Below are 18,602 nucleotides of genomic sequence, written 5' to 3' on the forward strand. Positions count from 1 at the left end.
GATGGTATTTCCTCTACTGAGTTTGGAAATTAAGATCTTCTTCACTCTCAGGATATATTCATTTCTAACCTTTTTTATTTCAACGTGCTTGATGTTGTCATTTTGAAGGTTGTCCAGGTATTTGTAATGGTTCTCTTTATCCATACTCTTGATATTATTTCCATAAGGCATCTTGATTCCTTTTTTTTAAACTATTTTTCTCCTGTAGATGGTAAGTGTGGCATTATTATTAAATACACAATAGTGTGAAATCACAGCTACTAATTCTTTCCATTGTTGGATTTCATAAACATCAAGTTATTCCCAAGAACCAGTAATGTTCTAATGTGTTGGCATAGTATATACCGTATTTCTCTCTCTCTCCATAAGACACGCCTGACCATAAGATGCACCTAGGTTTAGAGGAGGGGGGAAAATCTGCCTCTGCCTCCCACCATATATTCAGTATTCATCTGGCTACCGTCCTTGCAGCAAACAGCAAACAGACTGCCTCCTCTGTGTCTGCGGCCTCTGCTGGGGAACACTGGAGCCTCCTCCCTGCCCCCGAGCAGCTGATCGGTGGTTGGATCGTCCTCCTGGAATACCGCCAATCAGCTGTTCTCGGCAGCGGAGATTGCTGCTGCTGTTCGCTGCTGTTTCCTGTCGCCCATATTCGCTCCATAAGACGCATGTACATTTCCACCCACTTTTGGGAGGAAAAACAGTGTGTCTTATGGAGCGAAAAATACAGTATATAGATTCATGCAGTGTGGCCAATGGAAATTTTTTTTAATGCATAGATTTTCTAAATATTGTCCACAATTTTTTTGGGGTATTTTATCTAGGCTTCTGCTAAACACTGGGATTACCACAGCTGGTTATATCATAATCTTTGAACTTTGCTTTTCAGATCTTTGTACATTATAAATTTCTCCATGTCTTTGTCTTTTATTATACTCTGATATTGCCACATCAATTATTCACACTTTCTTCTATTTATTTTAATTATTACTTTTATTTCTCAGTTTTGTTATAAGGCAGAATTGTTAAAGCAAATCAGATGATTAGCTAGGAACATTGACTGAGATATTTAGATAGGTGCACAGGAATGAAAGGGGCAGAGAGTTATTTTTGTTCTCTAAATGTTGGTCTTTGTAAAAGCTTCAGCTGCCAATAGCTTAGAATGTCTGCTGAAATTTAAAAATATTCATAGAAAATAATCCTTTCTTGCTTATGATATGCCCACTTTTATTTTTTCCACAATAGCTTTTTAAATTTTTCTTATTAATGGTGTTGCCTGAATCAATATATGTCCATATATTAATAATGACTGCATTTCTTAAATTCAGAATAATTAATCCTTTTTTTAAATTTGAAAAACTTAAAACAATAGCTGCATGACATGTGAGTAAAAGAGCAATAATGTTTAATAAAAAAAATTTGTGCAACAAATTGAGAAGGCAGAACTTCAATATTCTCCTCAAACCTGGTGCCCTTTGTGTATTAGAGAGCAGTCATGATTCATATCTGATGTGACATTATGATGGCCAGGAATTATGAGGAATTGAGGAACAATGTATTCAGAGATCATAAAGTCAAGGAAGGTAGGAATGAAATATTGGAACACAAGCTTTTAAAAATATAGTTTTATTATTTAAAACCATACAAAGAAGGAATTTCCCCTAATTCAAATTACTCTCCCCTCATTTTTAAACTTTTTTAAAAAAATTTGTCCCTTTTGTTTAAGATTTCACTGAAATGAAGAGTTTGAGGAAACTTTTGGTGTCTCAAATAAAATGCTGGTTGCTGCATGGTGCAAAAAAGGAGCTGATCCAATCATTAGTAGAAAACTAGACAATAGGTTTTACTTCTGTTAAAATTTACAAACAGCCAGTTGTGGGGGGAGTAGCCATCATAGATTTTAAATTTCTGGATCTCTTTTCTTCAGTCAGCTTGCTAGAATGGTTTGAGTAGATGTCAGTAGACTTTGTTTGTTAAGTGTAGGAAGTTAGCATCCACCCCTCTCCTAAGAAAATGAAATATTCTAGGAAATATTAAAAAAGGCAGACAATTATATTTCCCTGGATGAGAAATGGAGAAACATGTTTCTTTTAAGGCAGGAAGCAGACACACTCTTAATAGCCCTCACCCTCCTCAATAGCCCACAGCAGATGTCAGTAAGAGATAAAGAGATAGCTAGGTCTATTCATAAGCAAATGCTCTCACCCAAGATCCAACAAAGCCTTCAGCCATAATAGGAAATGGCAAAGCCCTTTCATTACATCATCACCCAGCAAAATTCAACCTGGCCCCATGGGAGTCTGACAACTAATCAGAATACATTTCTTACACAAGAACAGAAAGCTCCAAGGCGGGGCCCAAGAGAGGGTATCAATCTCTCTCTCCCACCCATGTGCTTTTTTCTTTGCCCAGTACCAAAAAGCCCATGTGGTCCTGTCCACCATTAAACCATCTTTCCAAGCAGTCTCCATGTTTCCAGTGTCTTTCTTCCCACTTGGAATTGAACCCAGGTGGACATTTCTTCCAACATAAGCTTGGCATGTTTGATGAATACCCCAATATACCGTAATCATTTAAGATAGAGGCGACTCCACAATAGACAAAATTTGGCTCCCCTGATTTGATTCAAAGTAAAGAGAATAGAAAGATAAACCATTTAAGACTTTTTTTTGCATAGTTTCCTCATTGAGACCATCAAAGAATACTGAAAATCTCTCATAGCAAATTTGTACCTTGGAGCCCTTCACCATATATCTATTGTATAGCTCCTCATTATTTGGCAAATAATGGCTGATTGAGCTACTTTTTCAGACTGACTATCTGTATGATCTTTTTGGGGAAAATATGTAGCAGCTGTAGGAAGCTGTCCTTTTTCATCATCTGTTCTCTGTCATGATATGTAGAAAAAGAGGCATGTTTGTGTGGGAAATTCTGAGTTCATGATTCATAGATCTGAGGATGAAGGAGACAGGACTTTACAATTTATTCAAATATGAAAAAAACAAGATGACAAGATATACCTACTACAACTTGTGGTTATTTCCAATACAATTAAAATTTGTCTTGATTTCCTTGGAATGTTTGAGTTGCCATTTAGATTAGATTTTAAATATATATATTTTTAATAGCACAATCTTCCAGGTTTTAATTTAGGCGTAAATCCAAATAAGTTCAGTGGAGCTTGTTCCCAAGTAAATAGACATAGAATATCAGCCTTAGGTAAATGCTATAGGCAACAATAGCTGTTGATTGTATACTTTGTCAGACAAAGAAAATGCAAATGAAGGGCAAAAAGCATGCTGTTGTATCAAAATAGCCTCTTTTCTCCATTTTCTATAAAGATTATAGGAAGCAAAATAATTTGCTTGGTTTTAGCTCAGTTAATTTTTTAAAATTGTCTAATGAGAGTGCATTGTGCTAATGTTCATATGTGGATTCAATTAGCATTTAGTTAATTAGCCTTTACAAATGAGGATTAACTTAATTACATAACACTAACCTCTCAATAACTCTGAAGGGTAGAAAAGCTGTTTTTATTAAATTCAGAAGGCCTGTATATGTGCATTAAAATCTGAAATGGCACACACATAAATTAAAGAATATCACCCACAGAGGATGGCTATTAGAGATGATGATCAAAGGAAGCAAACTGTGTACATGATGTATTTTTTTAAAAAAAAGAATGGGATCGATAGAATTTCATGCACATGTGTCTAGCAACGGGTTTCCATGCTTATTTCTGCTTTATTAAGCACAAATGTATTTAAACAATGATCATTGGAGAGATTTTTGCTTGATGTACAGTCTTTGAGAGGTCATTGATTCATATGTTTTGATCTTATAGTGTATGTATGTATATATATATATATATATATATGCTGGTTTTGTTGTATTCGGGTCTTTTCCCGTGTAAGATTGAGATTGTCTTTGCAACGTTTCGGCAGGATCTCACCTGCCATCTTCAAGCTTGGGCTCAAAAAGTTCCCATTTTGAGCCCAAGCTTGAAAATGGCAGGTGAGATCCTGCCGAAACGTTGCAAAGACAATCTCAATCTTACACGGGAAAAGACCCGAATACAACAAAACCAGCATACCTACACCCATGAAAATCTACGAATACAATATATATATAAGCTATTTGCATCTTTTGGAAACAATATGTTAATATGTTAAGTAGGTTTTGGGGAAAATGTACTTATTTACATTCCAAATATCTGATATTGTTTTGAGGAACTTTGGCTACGTTGGTCATGGGAAATCACAGATTCATTTTGAGAAATTGGAAAAGTAATATTATTCCAAATATTACAGACTGGATTCAGGAGATTTGTAATCTATCCATTTTTGACATTTTGAAATTGATAGATTTTTCTAGCCATCTAAAGGTGGCATGGTTCTCTTTGCGTTGGCATTGTTTTTCACAACAACCATATTTTTTTCTTTCAAATTTGTAATGTTCACATACAATACAATAGCAGAGTTGGAAGGGACCTTAGAGGTCTTCTAGTCCAACCCCCTGCCTAGGCAGGAAACCCTGTACTGTTTCAGACAAATGGCTATCCAACATCTTCTTAAAGACTTCCAGTGTCTTCATAACTTCTGGAGGCAAGCTGTTTCACTGATTAATTGTTCTAACTGTCAGGAAGTTTCTCCTCTGTTCTAAGTTGCTTGTAGAGATACACATAATATACTTATTCTCTTATTTGCTAGTATTTGTGAGTTGATCTTTAATGGGGGGGGGCATTTTTGCATATTCTTTAAATCTGTAGAACAGTATAAACACAATTTTTTAAAAATATATATCTGCTTTATGGAGGTTGACATAATTAAAGGACTGAAAGCTAATGCTTTGAAAGTCTATGGAGATTTTCAGCCTTATGTTCTGAAAATGATCTGCATTCGTGCACATGTATGTAGACAATGTACCATCTATTACAATATTTACCATGATGTGCAAGATATCCCTACCATCCACTTGTAGCACTGTGGATGATAAATGTTATGCCAGCTTTGAAAAATGCTATGATCAACTTGAAGATAGTTACATTTTATAGATAATCTTGCTGGTTTCCAAGTGCCCTTATTTATCTAGTTTCTGTCATGTTTGGGTAACCTATTAAGTAACCCTAACCCTGAAACTTATCCCTTATTCTTTGAATGAGAAATTGCTTGACTTGGTCATATTCCAAAGAAATTACAGATAGGACAAAACTCATATAATGCCAACTTCTGTAGTGCAATATATGGATGATATTGTGGATAAGGATAAGAGATGCTGCCTACAACTGAAATTGAGCCCAGACTTACAGTTGTAAATTTTTGCGGACGCTAAGCCAATCACCATGTGACCACACCAGATTTTTTCACCTTTTTTGATGGCTATTAAACAAACACAGTGGTCATTAAGTGAACACAGCAGTCGTTAAGCAAATTTGTTTGGTCTACTGGCTGTTTTAATCCCCAGAAACCAAAAATAAACACCAAAACCAGGAAAAAATGTCAAAAATCATAGTCAAGTGACCACAGGATGCTGCAAACAAGCTGGTTGCCAAATGGCCAGAATGTGATTATGTAGAGTGTGACTGTCAGAACTTCAAAATAGGGTCATAAATGCTGTGTGGTGTGTTTGTGTGATAATTCCGAACAGTTGCTAAGCAAGGGATTGTTAAACAAGGACTGTGTGTACCACAAAATTGTCAATATATTATACAGCTACCATATGAGATCAGTTCTTTGTTGGCATCTTTATTCAAGCAAGGAATGCTCACAGCATTGTACAAAGAATGTACAGTATATGAAATACTGTACATTCCAAATTGTGGTATTAAACTGGAGATTGTGACAAGGAAGGGTCATTCTGAGATCCAACTACAGAGACTCATTGGCAGTGTTTAGGCTAAGAAGGTTAATGCCTGGATTTACACTGTGTTTAAGATCAAGTTGTGCCCACCCCACAACTATGACAATTTGCCAGGGCCAACTCGCCAAGAACCAATCACCATGGCTAACTTGCCATGGCCAACTTGCTGCAAGACAACTCGCCATGGCCATCTTGCCACAGGACAAGAATTACATTAATATCAAAGAATTGGTGGAGTGGAATCATAAATAAAGGATGCAGAATGAAAAGGGGACAGAATGAAATATAAAGGGCAAAAATCAAAATATTTTGTATTTATTTAAAATAATTAAATAAAATTGATAAATTATCCTGAGGCAAGTTTTCCCATGGTGAGTTGGCAATGATGAGTTGGTTGTTGCGAATTGGTCATGGCAAGTTGTCCCATTCCCTCCACCACAGCTTTATATTTTGCATGTTATCATGGGCATGAATGAGATCCAGTGGCTGTCTCTAAACTGCATAGGCCCAATTTTTAATTCCTGGCAACTGATTCTCTGTTTCAATAGGGCATTATTAAATATTTATTTAGAAACCATACATCTCACTTTCCTTGCAAAAATCCAGTGTTTACACTGAAAAACAAATGCATCATAATTCAACTACATGATCATTTGGTAAACCAATTCATTTGAAATTCTTTGCTGATGTTCAGCATTGTAAGTCTAATGTTGTTTTGAGTTTGAATATCTCTGCCACGGCCTTATTAGCCGCTGTTTTGTGCATTTAGAAAATCATATTCCATGACAATTTTATCTGAATATTTTGTGTTTTATTAGAAATTACAAATGCTACGAGAAACACTAAGTGCTCCTGGAAAATATGTGGCAGTACATAAATGAAATTTATCAGTGTTTCTTAAACACTGTTATTCTTAAAGATTGTTCGCTTGCTTTTTAGACAACCACTAAATGTTATGTTGGAAGATACTTGAAAAGCTTTATTTACTTACTTGTATCTCACCTTTATTGTTTTTACAAATACCTTAAGAAAGCAAACATATCCAACAAAACTTTCTCCTCCTAGTTTCCCCACAACAACTCTTTGATGTGAGTTGGACTGAGTGAGAATGACTGACTCAAAGACATATAAGAGCTGAGGTGGCACAGTTATTAGAGTGTAGCACTGCAGGCTACTTCAGCTGACTGCTAGCTGCAGTTCGGCAATTCAAATCTCACCTGTTCAAAGTGGGTAAAATTAGAACCCAGGTTGTTGGGGGCAATATTCTGACTCTGTAAACAGCTTAGAGAGGGCTGTAAAAGCACTATGAAGCAGTATATAAATCTAAGGGCTAAGTGCTATTCAATCCTTTATCTCTGTATCTAGATTATTTTTTTGCATTTGGTTTTATTCGTCATAATTGCACTCTTCAATGTTTTCACTGCGGCTGCTTGGCACTCTTGAAGATAAAAGATACACTTTTCTGTTTAGCCAATTGTTTCTATCAACATACCTCTAGTTGAGCATCTTAAGGTATCTACATACCAATTACCAGAATGCATAGCACATAGTTATGCTATCTGAAGATTATGGGGGTTGATGCCCATGCTTCTGTCGGATGCTCAGATTGAGGAAGGTTGGTTTGCACTACAAGACAATTCGCATAATCACAAAACAGGAACTTTAAAATAAATTAAAATAATTTTAATTATTGTTTCTGCGGCACCAGGGATCAGTGGTTTTAATTTGGGGAATTTGATGTTTAATTACATCAAAATTTTGGCCAGCTAGTAAGAGACTGATTCTAGGAAAAAAGGATATAAAGAAATCTCTCTTTTTTGTTAAATACAATCTTGTTAAATACAAGATTGTATTTTACAGGAGTCTTAACAAGACTTATCTGAGATAATAAATAAAGATGTCATAACACACTTAGGAACCTAGCATAATACACCATGAATCAATTGCCAATAAATATATGATTCCGAAATAAATCATATCTCTGTATGATAAAACGAGTTTCAGCTTTAAAGAACATCCAAGAATTATTCTATAACAGAAAACATTATATGTATGTTCTTTGAATAAGGATTTTAAAAAGAAAAAAAAAACCTTAATAGCTTTAATAAAGCATTTCATCCTGTTCATTCAAAATGGATGGATGGTTTTGCATAAGGGCTTCATACGGTGAAAGTGTCTTTGTGAAATGCTTATAGGAAGTTGTACAGGGTATTTATCAACTAATCACTAGTGAGAAACTAACTATTGAGTTCTTTTTTTTTTAATGAGGGACAGAAAACAAAAAAAAAAGTATATCCCACGAAAAATAAGATAGGCAAAAACATGGACAGAGTTGCCTGAAGGTACTTTAAACATTGCTTAGAGCAGCAATAGGTCACCTAAAAGGTTCTTGAAATCTGATGGACACTTGAGTGCTGGTAATACAAAGAACCAGCTATAATTTCTGTCATCTCTTTCATTCAGGGCTTTTGGGAGAGCCACAACAAGCTGATCAGCAATTATGGACCTTCTTGTGGGTAAGTTTTTAGTGTTTTTCCTGTTTACTTTTTGATTTAGGGCATGAAACTTCTTGCGAATTTTGACATGTGCTCAGCCATCACCCATCCCTGATCTGGTATTTTTTAGTTATGCTGAATTAGAATTCCCATTATTTTCCCTGAAGTTGTTATAAATTGGATCCAGTTATTTATTTATGTGTTTTATTCAATTTATATGCCCATCCATCTCACATATGTGACTCTGGACAGCAAGCAAAGGTTAAAAACATCAACATAATTATAAAAATGGCAGTACATCACAGAGAAAATGTTTTTAAAATGGCCAAGAATAAATATCCATATTAATAACAACAGCACATAGGCTTATCTGACGTCTTAACCCATCAGGCCTGGGTGATCAGCCAGGTCTTAAGTGCCCTCCAAAAGATCAGCAGCCAACCAAATTTGTGGGGGATTGATATTTCAAAAGGCAGGTGCAGCAAAATAAAAGATACACTTTCTGGTTCCCATCGGTTATCATTCCTCAATTAGATGGAACTCAGAACTTGCCCCTTTTTCCAGTTCATCTGGAAAGTTGCTTTCTGGGGACATAAATTTGCTAATTAATGTTTGCAGCAAGATGATAAGAAGCTTTGGATCTATTTTAAGCAGTTACAAAACCAAGGAAATCAACACAACAAGATGTTGTATGAGAGGGATAATATTCTTAACTATGGAGATATACAAACTCACCAGTTGAGAAACATGCCTCTGGACTCAAAACACATGTCTGGGACACTTTGAAACACCCCCAGCTCAGAGGATTTATTTTTGGAGACCATTGAACTGCTTGGTGTTGAGGGTAAGCAGAAGGTATTGAAATTCTCCAAAATATCATGAGTCTTCCACATGCCTCGTTCCCTAATATTGCTTGCCTTCAGACAAAGAAGGTAGAGCTTGATGGTGTGGGGCTAAGAAAGGAAGAAAAAAAGTTTCTTTAATAATATTATAAGAGTATTCTTAACTATACTTTTATTGTAATCTCTAAGTTTCACACAGATAAATTATGAACCAAAACAGGCATATTACACATTCTCTGAGCTTGTAATGATGTATTTGATTTACTCAACTATTTAATTTAATTTTTTACTTCTCTGTCTGAAGAATTCTGGATCATCTCATTCTGCAGACTTCCTATTTGGGTGAACGCAAACTTTGTCTTTTCAGTTTTGTGGAAGGTCATGCAGCAGCTTCTTGTTAGCACTGTGAAATGTTTACTAAGCAGGCTTATCACAGTGGTTCATCCTGTTTGTGAGCCACTGTTTGAACAGCAGACTATAAAGTCATTGTAGAATTCCAGACCTCCTAACATGTCCTAATATACTTGTCTCCAGATCCCTCTTTGAAAATTGCGCCCGTGCCATTGACCGTGGTATCTTTCTAAACCCTTTGCAATGGGTTTACAGTGGTTCCATTCCTTCCTGAGTGGGTGGGCCAGTTGATAATTTATTTACTCAATTTAGATACTGCCCAATTTCAACTGGCTCTGGATAATATCAATAAAACCAACAACATAAAAACAGAATATAATAATTAGAATTAAAAACCTAAAGTGAATCTGACAACCACACACACAAAAACAGTCCCAACCACTTAACCCAAGGCCATGCAGAAGAGCCATGTTTTTAAGATTTTCCACAATGCCGGGAGGGTTGGATCTAGGCTGATGCAAAACCAGAAAGTTGAGTGAACACTGTTTTAAGAATAGTACAGCCTCTTTCGAGCTCAACCAGGACTTGGTAAAACAAGCTATGTCAGTTTCTACACCTTCAGAATGTCCCTTCTCATGTTCAGTATCTTATTTAAGGAAATAACATGTTTTATCCTCTTGCTCAAAGATTGCTGTTTTTTTATTGTCATCTGAAAGAAAAACTCTTTCTGAAGATACATTGTGTTATAACTTTCATTGTTTCTGTGGGGCCTGGTCCATTCATCATCATTTAAAAAGAGATGATTAGTTCCCTCATGCCTTCTAAATTCTGTCAAATGATCCATCTGTTTTGCCCCCCAATGTTCAGGGGAGCATCCAGACACTTAACACTCCTTCTGAAAGCTTCCACAGTTAGAATAGATTTGTCAGATGGAAGAAAATGCATACAGTAATTTCCAATAGAACACTTTTAGCTTCTCACAATTATTGGAATCTGTATATGACTTCTGTTAAACTAACACAGCTATGGCATTTCAGCTTTATCTTCTCAATATTTTTTTCATTTATAAGGACTGACCTCCCATTTTCCTGAGAATGTGCTTTTTAACGGTAAATGATGGCACTTGCATTTAAAGCCATTAAAAACAAAATTCAAAATCTTCAAATGTCATATCTCTGCAATTTTAAATATCAAAATCTCCCAAGTGACATATGTTTAATCACGGTTAAGCCTTTTCTGATGACAAAAAAAAAGAGAATGTTAATTATTTTAAGTGCCATATTCCAGTTGTTGAAATAATTCCTCCTGACAGTCCTTTTAAATTTTTTAAATTTTAAATTTTAAATTGTGTTATTATAATTGGGGTATTTTAACGGTGATTTTTAACTGTCTAATGTGATGTAACTTGTTACCTCCTCCGTGCATGTATGTCCTTGTATATATGTATGTTTATGTGTTTGTATATATGTTTTATGTTTTATATGTTCTATTGTACGCCGCCCCGAGTCCTATCTGGAAAGGGAGCGGCTAATAAATTCAAATTTATTTATTATTATTATAATATTTTAATTACTGCTAAAATATTGACAAGGAAATTTTGTGTGTTATTTTTTGTCATATTACCATTTATTATATTATGATATTCAAGAGTTTATGTTAATGATACAAAACTTCTTAAGCTTTTGATTTATTTCTGCCTTAGACACAGATTATTTGTTCTTTACTATTCAGCATTTACTTTTCTCAAGAACTTTGTGCTTTATAAGTTCTTGCTAAAATCTAGATTTCTAGCAATTCTTTCCTCCTCCTTTATTCTTCCTAAAAAAATAAATTAGTAGTACATCTGGCCAATCCATACCTGAGTGAAAAGATCTGTTGCTTTGAAGAAAGTCAATGTTGGCAAAAGTACAAAACATTTTCTAAAAAAAATTCTAAAGGGAAGTGATACTTCCAAAGGGATAGTGAATGGAATGCTGAATAAAATAATTTTCTAAGGTTTACAAATAGATAAAAATGAATACAAACAATAGAGGTAGCCTTTGTCTTATGACCACAATTGAACCAAAACAGTCTTAGTCAAATAGTATTTTTCTGTTTTCTTAATGGGTCTCTGCTATTATATTAATTACAATGTTTAGTTCTTTCTGGTGCCCTTTGCTCAACCTTCAAAATAGTCTCTTTTCGTGTATTCATTTTTAAGCTCTGTCTGAAATACTTAATTAATATTGGCTGTTTAGTATAAAGAAACATCCAAATTTAAAAAATGATAAATGTCAAAAATCGTAATACAATTATCTGCTTAAGTATCATGTAGGCCATCCAGAAATGTTCAATAATTTCCAAACATTCAATAGTTTCCAGAAGAACAAACTCAATTTAAATTGTAGATTATTTTAAAATACAGATGCTGCCACAAAATAGCAGTTCCTTAGTACATGGGGAAATTATGATATAGTCCTTTTTAATTCATTTCATTTTAATGAGTTAAAACAAGTGCATTTCTATATCTCTGTTCAGACGTTTATACTTTAAACTTATTTTGTTTCTAGTGAATATATGTAGATGTATAGTATACAAAACATAGATTTATTTGTTTTAGCTAAAGAAGCCACCATTTTGTGGCTTGGCAATCATTTTGTGAATGGAAAAGCTCCCTCAAGGCCACCACATCACTCAGAACATGCCTTCTGAAATTCAAATATGTTCTGACTGTGTTAGATACGAACGAAAGGCGAGCGGAGTCGTGAGGAGAATCCAACCAACTTTATTGAACAAACTATTCACAGTCAAATACAGGAGAGAATCAATGCAAGGATCGTCTGACAGCTATTTATACCAAGCTGTCAGACGACCCAGCCAATCCCCAAGCCATAGTTTCCCCGCTGTCAGCCAGGTCGCGTCTTAGCCAATCAGACGCGACCTGGCTGTTGCTAGTGCAGAAGCCGGCTGTCAGGGGAAACTCCCTGACGTCATCAGCCCGGACACAACACTCCTTCCCCCCCAGTGACTGCGCATGTGCAAGCGACGCACAAACGTAGTCACGTAAATAGTCTGGGCGGCGCCGGACCCGCCCAGAACGCCTCAGTTCGACAGGAGGCGCCGGAGAGGAAGGTGGTGTCCGTTGAAGCTCCTCCCGCAAGGGAGTGGAGCTCCGGGCGCCATCTTGGAGGCCCACCCCTGACGGAGGAAAACCAGGCCCAGGTAGGCAGGGCCGAGGGGGCGCGGCCAAAGGCGGGCTTGAGCTGGGCACTTGTTGGTAGGCCTGGCCTGACTCGGGGAAGGCCATTTGGAACCCGGGAGGCTGACGCCTAACGGGCGACACCCCCTCAATAGTGGACGGCCGGGAGGCGGCGTCCAAGGACGGGGAAGCCCTGGGCAGCTGGACCGGGCGGACGATTTCTGGTGGAAGGGCACCAGGGAACAGAACGTTGGAGGGCTCAGGCGCAGCGACGTTGATGGTCGACCTTGCGGGGGTGTTGTCGCTGGTGCTGGGCAGGCGGCGCCTCAGTTGATCCAGGTGCCGCCGCCATTCGGTCCCATCATGTAGCTGGACCCTGTAAGAACAGGGGCCGGTTATGGCGGTGATGGTGGCAGGCACCCACCTAACCGCCCCTGAGAATGCCTGAGCCCAAACAGCATCGCCCAGGAGGAACGCTCGGGAAGGGGGCCCCAGGTTGCCAGGCTGTTCACTTGAATAGAGTGGGTGCAACCTATCCAAGGTGGTCCGCAGGCGCCGGCCCATCAGCAGCTCAGCTGGAGACTTCCCGGTCAGGGGGCAAGGAGTGGCATGCTGTACCAAGAGGTAAGCAGCCACCCTTGAAGGCCAGTCAGCCCCATCCATCCTGCCCAACGCCTCCTTGGCCGAGCGGACCGCCCTTTCCGCCCGGCCATTGCTAGCCGGATGGTATGGGGCGACTGGGGCATGGCGGATGCCCTGAGAAGCCAGGAACAGCTGGAACGCGGTGGATGCAAATTGAGGCCCGTTATCAGAGACAATGACGTCCGGCACGCCATGGGTGGCGAAAAGCCTAGTCAGTTCTCTGATCGTGGCCTCGGCTGTGGTGGACCTCATGAGGATGAGCTCCACCCAGCGCGAATATGCATCCACCACCACCATGAAGACCTGGCCTCTGAAGGGGCCCGCGAAATCCACGTGGAGACGGGACCAAGGTCCACGAGGCAATTCCCATTCCCTAGGACAGGCTGCTGGTGGCGCCGGTCGGGAATGTTGGCAGGGGGAGCAGCCGGCCACCCAGGCGGCTATCTCGTCATCAATGCGAGGCCACCAGACATAGCTGCGCGCCAGGCATTTCATGCGCACTATGCCCGGGTGGCCCTCATGAAGGCGAGATAGCACCTGATGGCGCAGGCTGGGTGGAATGACCACCCTGTCACCCCACAGGAGGCACCCACTGTGAAGTGACAGCTCCAACTGCCTGGCCCTGAAGGGACGAAGGTGCTCTGGCACCGGACCCTCAGGCCAGCCCCTTTGGACCCAAAGGATGACCTGGGACAGGTCAGGGTCAGCTCAAGACTTTGAGGCCACCTCTCCGGAAGAGAGTGGCAGAGCCAAATCTGCTATGGCCAAGACCGACAGGCAAGGCACTGTCGGGGGGTCAGCAACGGGCAAGGGGCAGCGGCTGAGGGCATCAGCGTGCCCTAAATGCTTGCCCGGGCGGTAGAGCAGAGTATAGCTGTATGCAGCTAGGAACTCTGTCCACCTGGTCATGCGCGGTGACAGGATGGGAGGGGTCGGCTTGTTACCTGCCAAAAGCCCAAGGAGTGGCTTATGGTCGGTGAACAAAGTAAAGTGCCGACCATAGAGGTAGTCGTGGAACCTTTTAATCCCTGACACTGCAGCCAGAGCCTCCTTGTCGATCTGGCTGTAATTGCGTTCCGCAGAAGTCAGTGTCCGGGAATAAAAGGCTATGGGGGCCTCCGAGCCATTGGGCAGCACATGGCTCAGGACCGCCCCCAAACCCACGGGGGAGGCGTCACAAGCAAGAGTCAAAGGCAGCTTGTCCGAATACTGAACGAGGACTGCCTCTGACGTCAGCAAGTCTTTGACAGCCGCGAACGCATGCGCTTCGCGGCTGCCCCAGCGCCAGGCGGCCGATCGGTCGAGCAACCGATGCAGCGGCTCGGCTAGTGACGCCTTATGCGGCAGGAAAGGTGCGTAGAAGTTAAGCAAGCCAAGGAACGCCTGCAGCTCCGTCTTGGAGGCAGGCGTGGGGGCGTTCCTGATGGCTGCAACCTTTGAAGGGGTTGGGTGAATTCCTTGGGCGTCAATCGTGAAGCCCAGGAAATCAACCCGGGGCACAGCAAATGAACATTTGCTGCGCTTTAATTTTAAGCCCGAGCCCCTGAAACGCTCGAGGACCTTCACCAGTACTTCGATGAGGCCCGATCGGCTGCTAGCGGCGATCAGGACGTCATCGAAATACGGAACCACGCCAGGGAGCCCATGGAGCAGCCGCTCCATGAGGCTCTGGAAGATCCCCGGGGCTACGGAAACGCCGAATTGCAAGCGGCGGCAACGGAAAGCTCCACGGTGGGTGACGATGGTCTGCGCAGCCGCCGCCTCGTCATCCACCGGGAGCTGCTGGTAGGCCTGCGCCATATCCAGCTTCGCAAAGATGCAGCCTTGCCCCAAAGAGTGGAGCAAGTGCTGCACTACCGGAACTGGATAGGGGTTCGCTTGGAGGGCAAGGTTGATGGTGGATTTGAAGTCGGCGCAGAGGCGAATGGACCTTCCGCCTTAACTGGGATGACCAAAGGGGTCTCCCACTTGGAGTAATCCACCGGCTCCAAGACTCCCTGCGCGACGAGCTTGTCGAGCTCCGCATCAACCTTTGCCCTCAAAGCGAAAGGCACCCTACGGGCCTTCAGCCTAATGGGGGCAACCTGGGGATCTAGGTTCAAGGAGATGGGCGTGCCCTTATACGCCCCCAGCTGCCCATCAAACACATCAGAAAATCTGGCAAGGACGTCGGCCACGTCGGGAGGCGTGGCCACCACTTGTCTAATCCTGTGCACTGATAGGCCAAGTGCCGGGAACCAGTCAAGGCCCAGGAGGGCCGGCAAAGGCTTTTCTACCACTAGTAGAGGAAGGCATCCCGAATAGTCCCCGTATTCCACCCGCACCAGGTGACAACCCAGGGTAGGAATTAGAGTCCCCTGGTAGTCCCGTAGGGTTGCGTCTGGAGGGGCCAACTGGGTCTTTGAGATGCCTGGACAGAGGCGGGAGAACTCTGTCCACGACAAAAGGGATCGGGACGACCCCGAGTCCACCTCCATGGTGCAGGGGGAGCCCTCAATGAGGAGCAACGCCTTGATGCGCTCCGCACCTGCACCCGTGTGGAAGGCCAACTCTGCGGGGTTGGCGTGGAAGTCTGCGTCCACGGCGTAGCAGCCTCCGCGCGAAGACTGCTGCTGCTGCTGCTGCTGCTGTCGTCCAGCACGGCCTCCAGGTCGCTGTTTAATGGCGGCTGTGGTCGGGACGCCCTCTGCTCGCTGTGGCAAGGGAAGCTGCGCTCGGCAGACCTGGGCCAAATGTCCCTTCTTCAGGCAGCGGCGGCAAACTGCGGTTTTAAAGGGGCAACCCGAGCGGTCGTGGTTGCCTCCACAGCCAAGGCAAGCGGGCACAGCTTCCCGGGCTCGCTGAGAAACGCGTCTTCTGGCGGACTGGCCAACGTGCGCCACCGCTCCCTCCTCAGGATAGTCATTCGGCAAGGGAACTAGTTCGTCCACCAGGCAGGTGCGGCCTGGCGGGGGCGGCAGGTTGAACATCTCCGCCATTGACTCGTCGGAGAGTTCAGCCGCCCTTGCCTGCTCGATGGCCCCAGTCAGCGTGATGTCCGCCTGTGACAGGAGCCGCCGGCGAAGGCGCAGATCCTTTACGCCGCTGACGAACTGTTCCGTCAGGTTGCGATCGAGGTCGGCAAACTCGCACCTCATCGCCGCGGTGCGAAGCGACTGGAGGAACTGGCTCACCGACTCCTCCGGCTTCTGTACACAGCGCCGGAAAGCGTAGTGCCTCGCCACCCAGGATGGAGTGGGGGCATAGTGGCGCTGAAGACGTTCAGTTAATGTTGCCCAGTCCAGAGAATGAACTGGCTGTGGGGCGGCTAATGAGCGAGCGGCGCTAAACATTGGCGTGCCGCAACAGCTCAAGAAGAAGCTGCACTTCTCGTCGTCTGGAACGTCGCGACGACCGTTGGCTATGAGGTAGCACTCGAAGCGCTCCATGAACGCTTCCCACGTCTCGCCGTCGCAGCCAAAAGGCACGAAAGTTGGCATTGCCGACATGGTCTCCTCAGGAACGAGCTAGGCCGGCCAGGAACGAGTCGCCGGTGCGATAGTGGCAAGATGACACACTCGGTGGGTTTCGGTGGGTTAGCGGCTGTATCCCACCTTCGTCGCCAGTGTTAGATACGAACGAAAGGCGAGCGGAGTCGTGAGGAGAATCCAACCAACTTTATTGAACAAACTATTCACAGTCAAATACAGGAGAGAATCAATGCAAGGATCGTCTGACAGCTATTTATACCAAGCTGTCAGACGCCCCAGCCAATCCCCAAGCCATAGTTTCCCCGCTGTCAGCCAGGTCGCGTCTTAGCCAATCAGACGCGACCTGGCTGTTGCTAGTGCAGAAGCCGGCTGTCAGGGGAAACTCCCTGACGTCATCAGCCCGGACACAACAGACTATAACTGGCTAAAGCATCTTCCTTATGTCTGATAGGGGATTGCTTGCTATATATAGTTTGTATATATTTATACTTACATTAAAACAATTAACTTTTAAAAATGACCCCAAAAACAGAAAAAAGAATGTTAACCTACTGTAGTTGCTTTTAAAAGCTGATTTTAAACAGTTTAAACTAATTTTTTTCCAGCCGATTCCTCCATTAGAGATTGCATACCTCTTTATTATTAGAAAGGGTGTCAACATTTGGGCACATGTAGTATTCCATTACTATGGAGCAAATTGACATAGAAAAGTGTGGAGGTGAATAATATGGAGAGTGCCAAAAGCACTTTACTTGCTAGAAACAAACAGCAGTTGTGACATTGTTCCAGGTTTCTGAGGTGAATTTTTGACAGAAGCTTTCAGAAAATGCAGCTCATACTGGGGAACAAATTGGTTGTTGTGACATTAGATCCCGCTCTAGAGTGTCTGTTAATGGATCTGGGAACTTGAGACAAGTAAAAATAACAACAAACTAAGTACTGACAATAGAAGAATAACCAAATTCATTCCCTCAGCTGGATACAGATTAGTAACACGCCTTTTCAACCAGTTTGCATACAATTGCCAAGAAGTTGGCATGCCCATGTCCATGAAGTCTTTAGAAGTTGAGCTTCATTCAAAGAAAACTTTGCTTATGTTACGCAGCCATGAAGAGTTGGATTTTTCTTTAGTGAAATCTAGTGCAGCTGTTGCTTCAAACATAGTTGTTTGTTAATTGATAGGCAGTTCAGTAACTATAGCTAATTGATGAGGTTGTTGAGGTTCTTCAACATTGTTGAAGAACATATTCCATATACTATGCCCATCTAGGGCATCTCTGGGAAGAGCAGGAGAAAAGTTGATATGCATCTCTAGAGACTTTCCCCTCAGCTGCTGGAGTCTTACTTTGACTTGTTTCAGTCCAGCTTCCAATATGTCTGCCTGACTTTTCCCTAACTGACTGGGCAAATGAGATTAGGACTTCAGTCACTCCTAAAGACAAGAGTCCACAAATTTTGTTTGCTGTTTTGGAGAATGCTCTCTAAATGTAAGTAGCATATAGATGAAGAAATGGGTGGAACAGACAAAAAATGGATGTAATCCTATTTAAATCAAATCAAAATAGCATTTCATTAGATGACTAATTAATAACGGGTGTACTCCCTGAATGTTTAGTCATTTTCCTCTTTTGCCACTGCTGAATACACCATCTGATGGCAACTAGAATGGTTCTAGAGGCCACATCCATGGTATTTATGAGCTGTATACATTATATATTGCATTTCTTTATTTCCCCTCTTGTATCGCTACAGCTGGTGGCAGTGG

At 42.0% G+C, this 18,602-nt stretch overlaps 1 protein-coding gene across 8 annotated transcripts in view; it reads left to right on the forward strand.

Annotated features, from left to right (window-relative positions):
* Window positions 1-18,602, forward strand: part of TBXAS1 (thromboxane A synthase 1) — a 252,198-nt gene that overhangs the window by 73,526 nt on the left and 160,070 nt on the right. For 7 of the 8 annotated variants that reach the window (XM_081957166.1, XM_081957163.1, XM_081957168.1 and 4 more), the window contains one exon: window positions 8,323-8,375. In XM_081957166.1, coding sequence (XP_081813292.1) covers window positions 8,323-8,375 — 53 coding nt within the window. Of the gene's footprint in view, window positions 1-8,322; window positions 8,376-9,122; window positions 9,199-18,602 lie in introns of those variants that run through there. The other variant, XM_081957170.1, reaches the window with a different exon arrangement.

Source organism: Natrix helvetica (genome assembly GCF_964273705.1).
Source record: "Natrix helvetica genome assembly, chromosome: 6".
Lineage (NCBI taxonomy): Eukaryota > Metazoa > Chordata > Lepidosauria > Squamata > Natricidae > Natrix > Natrix helvetica.